The following is a 12238-nucleotide window of genomic DNA, read 5'->3' as shown; positions in this document are numbered from 1 at the left end:
GTTAAATTCAGTGAGAAATACCAGACTGAAAAGGCTACACAATGTATGATTTTTTTTTTATATGATATTCTGGAAAAGAAAAAAGCTAGAATGATGGGAAACAGACTGTTACCAAACCACCTCCCAAAATTCAGGTTCATATACCTGATATGCTAATAAGCCAAATACTGAGAAACTGCTGCTTGGAGATAGAACAAGGTTTATTCAATTTGGTTAAATGGAGAAGCCGGAAGAGCAGGATCTCTCATATCTATGTTCTCCTAGAAGCAAAAGGAGGGAGTTTTTTAGGAGGCTAGGGGATAAGGGAGGGGTACATTTGAGTGAACTGAGTCTGTTTCAGTTTCAGCCTGTTTCTTTAGTCCAGATAACGTTTTGTGCCACCAGACTTCTGGGTGTCAGTAGCTGGTTGCAACTTTTTTAAAAAGGCATTTATTTCTTCTGCAAAATTAACTCAAGTTCTCCTCACGACCCTGAAGTTACCTCCTCAAGTTATCTCCTCCTGCTCGACAAGGAGACCACTTCAGCCACTTACAACTAAATTGAGAACAAGGGGTGCTGGGCAGGAAGTGAAGCATAGCATGTGCAAGTGATGGTTTTGTGCTTTACCAGCTACATTTTTCTATTTTAATAGATGATTGTATCTTTATTTTTAGAGGGAGGTGAAGGGAAGGAGAAAGGAGAGAAGCATTGAGATCTGTTGCCTCTCTCACATACCCTGATGGGTGATTGAACCCGCAACCCAGGCATGTGCCCATCAGGAATTGAACTGTGGGACGATGCCAAACTAACTGAGCTAGCTGGTCAGGGAAACTAACTTTATTTTTCTTTTTAAGGATTTCTTCCCTCCCTCCCTATTTATTTTTAGAGAGAGGGAAGAGAGAGGGGAGGGAGGGAGGAAGAGGGAGAGAAACATTGATGTGTGAGGTCAGGGGTAGGTCAGGGAAACTTTGTTTTTCTTTTTAGAGATCCCCTCCCCTCCCCTCCCCTCCCCTCCCCTCCCCTCCCCTCCCCTCCCCTCCCCTCCCCTCCCCTCCCCTCCCCTCCCCTCCCCTCCCCCCTCATTTTTAGAGAGAGGGAAGCGAGGGAGAAAGAGAGAAACACTGATATGTGAGAGAAACCTGGCTCAGTTTCCTCTTGCAGGCCCCCAATCAGGGACTCTGCCTGCAACCCAAGCATGTGTCCTGACCAGGAATCAAACTGATGGGGAATTGAACCAGTGACCTTTCAGTTTGCAAGAACATATCCAACCCACTGAGCTATACTTCTCAAGTCTACCATACTTTCTTAATCTTTGACTATAAGCTATGTGACAACCCAAGCAATCAAAACATTTAAAGCCTGTTATCTATATTTCTAAACTCTATGATCTGATATCTAAATGTGTTTACTGTTGACTGTCAGTTTCAAGATGAGTGGTTGCCAGGGTTAGGAGGAGTAGTAGTAGTAGATTGCCGACAGAATGCCAATATGAAGGAACATATGGGGACCATATGTCAAACTGTTCTGCCTCTTCACTGTATTTGTTCCATAATTCTGTGCACTTGTCAAAACTTAGAAATGTACACCAGAAAGTGCATTTTATTGCATGAAACTTTAAAAAGAGTAAGAGAAGACAGGGCACAGACTGGGAAAAATGTTTGCAGAAGATATATCTGATGAAGGACTTATAAAAAATTTACTAAGAACTCTTAAACATTAAACAATAAGGAAACAAAAACTTGATTAAAAATGGGCATAAGATCTGAACTGGCACACTACCAAAGAAGATAAACATATGTTAAATAAGCATATGAAAAGATGCTCAAATCACATACCATTGGTTACATACCTATTAGGGTGTCTGAAATCCCAAACACTGACAACACCAGATGTCGGTGAGGATGTGGAAAAGCAACTCCCATTCACTGCTGGTGGGAACGCGAGATAGTGCAGCCACTTTGGACAGTTTGGCAGTTTCCTACAAAACTAAGTACTTGAACAGTTGATTCAGCAGTCGTGCTTCTTTGTATTTACCCAAATAAACTGAAAATATGACCATACAAAAACCTGCACATGAATGTTATAGGAGATTGATTCATAGTTTCCAAAACTTAGAAGCAACCAAGAAGGCCTTCTCTAGGTGAATGGATAAAATAGTCAAGACAATGGAATCCTATTTAGCGCTAAAAACAAATGAGCTATTGAATCACGGAAAAGGTGTAGATGGACCTTAAATACATATGACTATGTGGAAAAAGCCAATCTGAATACATTTATCAAAACCTGTAGGATGTACAGTACCGAGAGGGAACCCTCATGTAAAGTATGGGCTTTGGGTTCAGTGTCAGTACACTGATTTTAACAAATGTACCATAAAACATATACACACAAAAATAAATATAGCATTCTGATACTGGATGTTGTGGGGGAAGGGGCCGTATGTGTGTATGTGTGTACTTTATTAGTTTTGCTGTGGATATAAAAGTGCTTTAAAAATAGTCTGTATAAAAATAATACATATACAAGAAACATGACAAGCTGTGGCATTCACACTGGAGTATATGGTAAATTTCTAGAAAATCACTGTAGGTAGACTGTTGCTTCAAGGAAAACTATATTTGTTGCCAGTGATTTAAAAAAATTGAGGTTTCAAGCAAAAAATAGAGTTTTGGAAAACTTGTATCTGTCATGTGAGATTGAATTTCCCAATAATTTATAATTTTAATGATAAGACCAGTGATGAGTTTAATAAAAATGTGGGGTTTTTTTTTTTGTTTCATAAGTAATGTGACAATTACATGTAATTCTGTGGAACCGGTGGTTTCCAAATTGTCAGTGCATGCTGTTCTAAAATCACGCAGGGGTAAATGTTTCAAAGCACCAAATAAACCAGTGCCTTTAAATGTGAGAGTTCAAAAAGTTTATTGATAAGATTTCAGATGTTATGTTACAGATAATATTTAATAAGCTACCACTTGTCAAATTTTGTTGAAATATCAAAGAATATCCACATTATCTGAGAAGGGTATTAAAATATCTTTCTTTTTCCAAATATATATCTTTGTGGGTCCAGATATTTTTCATAAACTTCATCCCAAGTTAAGAGGGCAACGGATTGAATATAAAAGCAGGATGAGAATCCGTCTGTTTTCAATTAAGCTAGACATTAAAGAGATTTATAAAAATGTAAGACAAAAGTAATTTTTCTCACTAGTTCTTAGGGAAGAGGAAGTAGTTATAATGAGGTTTATCATTTAAAGAATATTTATTGGCGTTTATTTTATGTTGAATTTACTCCCAGGCCATAAGTTTTTGTTCCTTCCGTTTCTTCTGGGATATCTTTTACTTCTGTGCAGCCTCCTCTTCTGGTTTAGGAACAACTTGCTCTTCTTCAGTAAGGATCCTCTCCATGTGGCAGGGAGAGCTGGGTTGATCCACTTACTAGCTGAGTTCTCTGCCAGGTCTTGGGAGCTTTCTTCATCTGCATGTTCTCAATGACTGGGGAATCTACATCCAAACTCTTAAGTTCAGCATTGCTCTCTGCATTTTTAAACATGTGCAGCAGAAATTCAGCAGTGTTTTGGGGCTACCAACCCTGTGTCCAGCTCCAGTGTTTGGGCTGGGCATGCCTATCAACTCCACCATTGTGACAGTGGAATGGCACACTTTGCTTTTGTAAAGTGACATCCATCAGTTATGTGGTGGCTTTTTGGATATATGCATACCCTTGATGACCTGGGCAGTTACTACTTGTTCTTAAAAGGAACATGGAAGATTTGAACCTTTTAATTTGCATGATTTTGTGGGGTTTTCTGGGTCAAGTAAATAGCAAACTATTTTCAGAGGTCACCTCAGGCCGCTTATGGAAGATGTGTTTGTCGTCTTAAGATGAATTACTTTGTGTTTTTCTCTTTTAATTTCTAATGTGACCAGTATCTATAAATACCACAGTAAACAAATTTGGGTGAATCCTCAATTTTTAAGAGTAAAGGGGTCCTGAAGTAAAAAATGTAAGAACTTGCCGGTATAAGTAAGCCATCCAAGTTACTTAGTACAGTGGTTCTCAAATTGTGCCACACTTCAGTATTACCTGGGAGCTTTAAAAACCTCTGCTGCCCAGTTTATTTTCCATACCATTAAATCAGAGTAAAGATGAGAAACTTCAAGCCTGGCTTTGGGAACTCCTAGTTTCAGCTCATACTTGAAACTTTGTGTTCTTTATTTCTGCTTTGCATGGGTGCAGACAATCACTTTATTCACTTGATATTTAGTTACCTTATTTAGAAAACGTCACATTGTTTTTATTTACTTGTGCAAAAGTGAATTCAGTAATCCAGTGAGAATTAGTTTGCCCAACTTTTTTTGTTCTAAATCATTGATAACAATGTATAATTCAACTTACAAACAGTGGAAAAATCTTTTTTTTTTTTTGTATGCTAATGACTGGGGTGGGGGGGCCACACTCAATAATTTTATCTCCTTTGAAAAGAGTTTTTTTTCCCCTTAATGCCAGAACTGTACTTTTGAAATACTGAACTGTTACTTTCTAATTAAATAGATGGCCAGACATGTGGTCATGGACATTGTATCTTAAAGTCAGCTTTTGAAATAGGAAAACTAAATGTAAAAAGCTGGGTACAGTGTCAAGTAACATATATTAATTTCTGATCCAGTGCAGTATCTACTAAAAAGTTTATTTAACTTTATAGCTAAGTATGCAATGGAAGCTACTTACGCCAAATTAGGAAAAGTTATGCAGCTAAGTCTGTGGCTGAAAGCTAAAAAAGTTGGAAAACTTCTACATTGAGAGTTAATTAAAATTGATTCTTAATGTCAAGTTTAGTCATCAACAAATTTATGGTAGTAGTCTTTAAATGAACGCCTTTAAGTTGACTATTCCATATGTGTGTTCTCAGTATGTGTTGTTTGATCTTACCAACTAGTGAATTGCTCATGTTAACTTTTTAAAATTGATTCTTTATTGAGATAATTTTATATTAAATGCATTTGCAGGAAATAATGTAGAGGGACCCTGTATATCTTACCTAGTTTCTCCCAATGGTAACAACTTGCAAAACAGTATTACAAATTGAGTAATGACATTGATATAGCCTACAGATATTCAAAATTTCCTGAGTTTTCCTTGTGTGTGGTTCTCTGTGATTTTATTATATGTGTATGTTTGAGTGTCTACCACCGTAGTCAAGATACTTAACAGTTCATCTCTGTACAGGTTCATCTTTGATGACCACACCTCCACCCTCATCCCTAACTCCTGACAGTCACCAGTCTCCATCTCTGTTATTTTGTTATTTCAACAGTGTCATATAAATGGAAGCATATGGGCCTGGGCTGGTGTGGCTCAGTTGGTTGGGCATTGTCCTGCAAACCAGAAGGTCATAGGTTCAATTTCCACTCAGGGCACATGCCTGGGTTGCAGATTTGGTCCTGAGTCAGGGTGCGTGCAAGAGGCAACCCATCTGTGTTTCTCTCCCTCCCTTCCCCTTTCTCTAGAATCAATAAAAGAAAAAAATTTAAGTGGAAGCATATGGTATGTAACCTTCTTGATAGGTTTGTATATCTTACCACAGTCCAGCAAAATCTCATGTGAACTTTTAAAATCCACTTATTTAAACAGCTGCTTTCTATTTTATTCTTTAAAGGATTAAATGGTCTCAATATAATTCTTCCTGATTTGTTCAGGATTCACATTTATTAAAGACTGGACAATAAAAAAGGGAACAGGTTGATCATTTTGTTATTGGCCTTGCATACCACTCTTGTAGATCTCCTCAAAGTTCAAATTAGGTGTCAAGTGTCTTTTAGGGTAGATTATGCATGCCAGGAGGACCTAGCGGTCTGGAGATATATAATCTAAGTGGAAGGTGCATGGATAGGTAACCCTGGTTTTTACTTGATGGTTTGTTAACATTAAGCTATTGTTTTTACTTTTGACAAATTGACAGGAAGAAAATACTATTTTACATTATGACCCATTGTACATACTTGTACAACTGTAACAGGTTTCACAAAAGCATTTCTTCCCTTTAAAATGTGTAATTTTGTCCTGTGTATTTTACTTTTTTATTACTAAAGTAATGCTGGTTGTCAGCCACATTGATTTCAGGAACCATCCACAGGGTGTGACTTCTTGTTTAAAGTATAACTACTTCAGGCCCATTTATGACCTTCCAGGCCATAGGATTTTTCTGATGCAGAGCTTTCAATTCTAGACCTCCTGAAGCATAGTTTAAAGATCTTTTTATTCAATTATGTGAAGCATTTGGTGCTTTATACTGAATTCATTTTGGATTGAATTTGTGGAATTGAGTCAAGTTTTATTTTAGCAAGGTCATTTTCCTGTAAAAATGTGTCTTTCATCTGTGTTTTATTTGGAAAATAGCTGTGATGGTTAATAGAGTCAGAAGTGTTTGGTTGGGGAAGATTATTTCGGATTATTTGGTTAAGATTATGCTGGCTGGCCATGGTATGCTGAGTGGATGAGAGAGTGTCACATACTTTGTTTCTTTTCTGACAGTGTCTTTTCCTCTCCGCTTTTCCATCCTACTCCGAATTTAAACTACTCAAGGCTGAGTTATGCTGTAAGCCTCAGCTATGTTGTATCTCTATTGCCTATAATAGTTTCTGGCAGACAAGCAGTGTAGATTCTTTCTGTAGTAGTAGATTCTCATACTCCTTTCTTTTTTATCTCTTCTGATAAACTCGTCAGTCTTGAGAACAGTGTCGGTGTCCATCTGTCTGCATTTGTTGGTCTTTAGTGCCTGTCAAGTACTTTAGTGCTACTGATGAATTGAATTTCTAGTGCCACAGGGATTTTTCACATATTTCAGCAGTTCTTCGTGTGTGTGTACTCATAGCTAGTAACTGCCTTAGTGATTTTGGTGGTGTCTGCTCATTAATTCTATATTAATAAGTTTTTCCATATAATTTCCAATTTTAGTCTTACCTCTCTCATGAATCTTTCCTGTTCATTTTACTGTTCATTGTTGCTCCAGTTTTTGAGGTTTTGTTAGTACTTGTACACAGTTTTTTTTTTTTTACTTTAATTAGAGGTTTAGGTTCAATAAAATGAATTATTATTTAATAGAACAATTCTACAATGTGAAATTTATAATGACTTTTTAAAGAAAAGCATTTATGGTTTTTTCTATCCACTTTCCGTGTTCAGTTATAGTTTTGATAATATCACATGACTAAGATTATAATAAAAATTGTTCTATATAGTTGAGACAAGAAGCAGAATTATAATAATAGTATGGATTTGTGCACACAAACATTGGAGAACTAAGTTTGGGCATTCCATTTTGTTAAACAGATTACTGTAGTTACTACATTGGCTAAAGGGGTAATAATATATTTCATGCAAAATAATACATTTAAGAAAAAGAATCTTGGGAGTTATGTACATTAACTTCATTGTCCAGGTTGAGAAAACATCCAAAGTAGTTTAGTGGATTGCCTAATTAGGGGGAGAAGTTGAAATGATTTGGTTTATTATCAAACATCTAATGAAAATTTCATTTTAGAAATGTGAACAGTTCTCAGTTGATGCTGCCTCTCCAGCCCCTCTCCTATTTGCCTACCCCACATATGCACGAAACAAAACCCATTCAATCCAAGCTCTTATAAATTGTGGTTTTTCCTTCCATTAGGCTGAATTTTACAGCAAATGCTTATTAGCACTTACTCTATGAATTGGCCTTTTTCAAACATGTAACTGGTCTCTGCCATTAAATCTAATAGTTCATTTTGTAAACAGGATTGACTAAAAGCTATAAATGAAGTATATTATAAAAAGGAAGAGAAGTGTAAAAATGTTCATTTGAAATGTTCATTGTTGATATTTGTAGTGAAAGTACTTTTTTGTCTCCCCCAGTGACCTAGAACATCACCATGGCTACAGAAATTGGTTCTCCTCCTCGTTTTTTTCATATGCCAAGGTTCCAACACCAGGCACCTCGACAACTGTTTTATAAGCGACCTGATTTTGCACAGCAGCAAGCCATGCAACAACTTACCTTTGATGGAAAACGAATGAGAAAAGCAGTAAACCGAAAAACTATAGACTATAATCCGTCTGTAATTAAGTATTTGGAGGTAAGTACAGGTCATGTGCTTCAGATGCCAGACTTTTATTTTATTTTTTAAAAAGAAAATTTTAAAAATGAAGGGTAATAAGTATACCTATATTTTATGAGTTGGTGAGATTTTAATAAAGTGAAGCCAGTCACTAGTACTTTTTAAAAAATATATCTTCATGAATTATCTTAACAAAAATTATTAAAATTGGCTCCCAACATAGGAATTAGTATGTTGCATGCGCATAGGAGAAAAAGATTCATTCAGAGGTAAAGACAGATTTAGATTTTTCTATATATTTCAGTTGGGAAACTGGACTAGAAGAGCTTGAGAGGAATTAAGAAAACCAAGGGCAAGATGTGAAGAATTGTTTTTGTGCTGAGGATTTTGAAGGAATTGGGAGTGTCTCTTTATTCCTTATTTTTTATCCCTATAATTAAGGGATATATGGTCAATGAGAATGTGTTAGAGTTAGGAGCAACTCCAATGATTGGTGGAAGTTATTGTGAGTAAGGAAGAGGAGGGAAATTCTAAACAGTGTCAGTAGGATAAGATACCAACTATTATGTTAGTTTCAGTTTCATAATGAGAAAAGTTTAACCATGTTTTTCCCCCATTTAATAATAGCTTACATTTTGTTTAGTATCATATTGAGTGCAATTAGATCATATATCAGTTGAATAATTATTTGATCTATTTTTAACAGAATAGAATATGGCAAAGAGACCAGAGAGATATGCGGGCAATTCAGCCTGATGCAGGTTATTATAATGATGTAAGTATGAAATGTTATACTGGCTTAATACAACTTTTTTCATTGGGCATTTGAACATAAAAACATGTGATCTCAAATTCAAACATGGACTTTCTCTTTACATTTTTGTAATAAAAACAAAACATTCCTAAAGGGATACTGAACATATCTGTGTAAACCATGAGTTTTTTTTTAATCTCAATTTAAATTTTCCTTTTAATCTAATGATAGATGAAAGCAGTGTTCAACATAAGACTGCACTGCCTCAAAGTCTGTGTAATAGAAAAGTTAATTTTAAATTTGGCTTATTATTGACTTTGAGAAATAATTAGGGAAATCTGATACTTGATTTTGTTGTTTGTTTAGTAATAATTGGCATTTAGCCTTCCTGCATTTGTTTTCTTCATTTAATTTATATAGGCTACTTATAATCTATTATTCCAGATTTTTAAAAATACTATTTTTTTTAGAGAGAGGGGAAGGGAGGGAAAGGAGGGAGAGAAACATTGATTGGCAGCCTCTCACATGCTTCCAACAGGGGACCTGGCCCACAACCCAGGCATGTGTCCCCACTGGGAATTGAGCCAGTGACCTTTTATTTCTCAGGTTGGCACTCAATCTACTGAGCCATACTGGCCAGGGCTATTGTTACAGTTTTTTTAAAAGTCCTGTATATTCATGAATTTGTATTTAAATGTTAAAATAATGACTTCGCATGCCCCCGGTTTATGCCCTGTGCATAATCAGGAGCTTTTACAACTCAATTTTCTTTTCTTTTTTTAATAGCTGGTCCCACCTATAGGGATGTTGAATAATCCTATGAATGCAGTAACAACAAAATTTGTTCGAACATCAACAAATAAAGTAAAGTGTCCAGTATTTGTTGTTAGGGTAAGTATTCTGTTGGATATGTTTGGAAAAATTAATCCTGAGTTAGTCTGCAGATATATTTAACAGGACAAAGGAAATGAAGCATTATTTTAAATGTACATCTGGGATAAAAATTAGTGTATTGTTAATAATTTTATTTGTAATATCCAGTTTATCTGCTTTATCCACATTTAGTAAGGTATTACATTTATTTTATTTTTTTAAGAATTTTATTTGTTTTTAGAGAGAGGAGAAGGGAGGGAGAAAGAGAAACATCAATGTTTGGTTGTCTCTTGTGTGCCCCCTACTGGGGACCTGGTCTCCAAGACAGGCATGTGCCCTGACTGGGAATTGAAGTAGCTACCCTTTGGTTCGCAAGCCAGCACTCAGTCCACTGAGCCACAAAAGCCAGGGCAGGTATTACTTTTAGATTATTTTCTTCTTATTGCAATTCCCATAGAATTTTCTTTGAGCTGGCCATAAATATATATTGCAGCAGGTCTCAGATTTGCTCTTGAATGGGATTGCTTTTGTTGTTTAGAAAGCAGCATCTCAAGGCGAATGAAAACTCTTGGGTGTTACTAGGAAGGAAAGTACCTGAGAGAAGCTGAAGACAAATGGTATACCATAATTGTCAGCTCCATGAAGGTACATAGTAGGTACTCAATACATTTTCACTGGAATTTTAAAAATATAATTTAAAAATAGTACATTTATGTGGTTCAAAATAGTCAAAATTGAAGAGGTTTTTGATAAAAATATTTTCCCATATCTGTCTGCCAGACTAGTTAATAGTCCAGGTTGAGCAAATAAAAGACTGTCATAGCAAGTATGTGGCAAATAAGCAAAATAAGTAAGTCCTCTGATATTAGGAAGGTGTGATAGACAGCATGGAGAACTGAGAGGAGCTGGAAGAGATGCTGATTTGAGCTCCATAAAAATGTTGCAGTCAGTCTAAGGCCTCCTATTTGCTTTTGAAGCCTATCTCAGTAGAAATATCAGTAAGGGAACACTTATTTAAATGGTTTTTGTATTAGTAGAGCCAACCAACATGTAGGATAACTTTGCTTGCCAGGGAATTTGGGGAAAGGAGTATGATGTGCAACTAATTTTAATATCATCTTAGCATAACACGAAACTTTTTTGAAATGAATAAAATCTGAGCTTTCACTATCTTGTATTTTGTTTGATGGGTGAATTTCTCATTTGGGGCTCAATTTATAAGAAGTAAGGAGACATTTGCCAGTAGTGGCATAGTCCATATTACAAGGTATTAAGACATAGAAATGTGTCTACAGTGTAGTCGCCTGTTGTAGTTACTGGGTTGCAATCCATAGTGGGTAACAGAAACTAGGAAAGTAGGATGATTTTATTCATAATAATCCAAATCATAATCTGCAGGCAAGCAATAAAAAGCCAGATTGTCATATATATCTTCATAATTTACCAAATAGCCTTCATTTTATGTATCTCATCCTGCTGTTCCTGTGAATACACTTGTGCTTTTCAACTCTGTATCAGTTTTAATTGATTTATTTTAAAGATTTTATTTATTTATTTTGTTAGCTACATTTAAGTGAAAGTCAGTATCATCAACTTGATGTTTATTATTGGATATTTTGTAAATATATTCTCAGTGTTTTAAAAATTAAGGTTGAGGATCTGTGGCCTTGTATAACCTGTCTTTTTTTCTTCTCCAGTGGACTCCAGAAGGAAGACGATTGGTCACTGGAGCTTCTAGTGGAGAGTTCACCTTGTGGAATGGACTCACTTTCAATTTTGAAACAATATTACAGGTAACAGTAATCATCAGATGGTAGCATTGTTCTGCAGTACTATGAAGAACTTGAGATATTGTAACTTTATTGGCATTTTAAACTTATAGTTGGGCAGCTTATTGTGGATTAATATATGCTCCTGTAAAGCCTCCTGTCATATATTCTTGTATATAATGTTTACAAATACTTTATTTTCACAGGCTCACGATAGCCCAGTGAGGGCCATGACTTGGTCACATAATGACATGTGGATGTTGACAGCAGACCATGGAGGATACGTGAAATATTGGCAGTCGAACATGAACAACGTCAAGATGTTCCAGGCACATAAGGAGGCGATTAGAGAGGCCAGGTTTATACACAATATACCATTTCCTGTAGTCCCTACTGTCATGGTTAAATCATTCTCTAAGTGTATTCTGGGTGCAGAGGTGCATGGGCTCTGTGAGATTCTGGGAAGCTTTCTGCACCCTATAAACACAATATTTTCCTTTGTTTTCACACATTCACCATTTCGCTGGCGCCTTTCTGAAGTAGTGTTGTCCTGGTATCCGCCTTTACGATATGTTAGAGTTGTATTGTCTGCCGCATTTTGCACTGATTTTCTCTTTTCCTTTATGGTTAATAATGTGTATACGTTACTCCTTTTTATTACCTACTGTGTAAGACAAGAATATTTCATTCCAAATAAAGAATTCAGTCTTTAATTATACAGCTGAATAAAATTGAAAGCCTACAGAAAACACTTTCAGAGTTC

The 12238-nt window shown here is 36.0% G+C and overlaps 1 protein-coding gene and 1 pseudogene across 11 annotated transcripts in view; one reads left to right on the top strand and one right to left on the bottom strand.

Moving 5' to 3' along the window:
* WDR33 (WD repeat domain 33) overlaps positions 1-12238 on the top strand; it is a 92499-nt gene that overhangs the window by 27478 nt on the left and 52783 nt on the right. For all 11 annotated transcript variants that reach the window (XM_028509009.2, XM_036023709.1, XM_036023710.1 and 8 more), the window contains exons 2-6: positions 7877-8097; positions 8786-8854; positions 9620-9724; positions 11404-11499; positions 11682-11833. In XM_028509009.2, the coding sequence (XP_028364810.1) occupies positions 7894-8097; positions 8786-8854; positions 9620-9724; positions 11404-11499; positions 11682-11833 (626 nt within the window). In that variant the 5' untranslated portion in view covers positions 7877-7893. The remainder of the gene's footprint in view (positions 1-7876; positions 8098-8785; positions 8855-9619; positions 9725-11403; positions 11500-11681; positions 11834-12238) is intronic.
* On the bottom strand, positions 3242-4934 carry LOC114494893 (annotated as a pseudogene).

This window comes from Phyllostomus discolor, chromosome 4 (assembly GCF_004126475.2).
Source record: "Phyllostomus discolor isolate MPI-MPIP mPhyDis1 chromosome 4, mPhyDis1.pri.v3, whole genome shotgun sequence".
NCBI classification, from domain to species: Eukaryota; Metazoa; Chordata; class Mammalia; order Chiroptera; family Phyllostomidae; genus Phyllostomus; species Phyllostomus discolor.
This window is presented reverse-complemented; position numbering and strand designations above follow the sequence as displayed.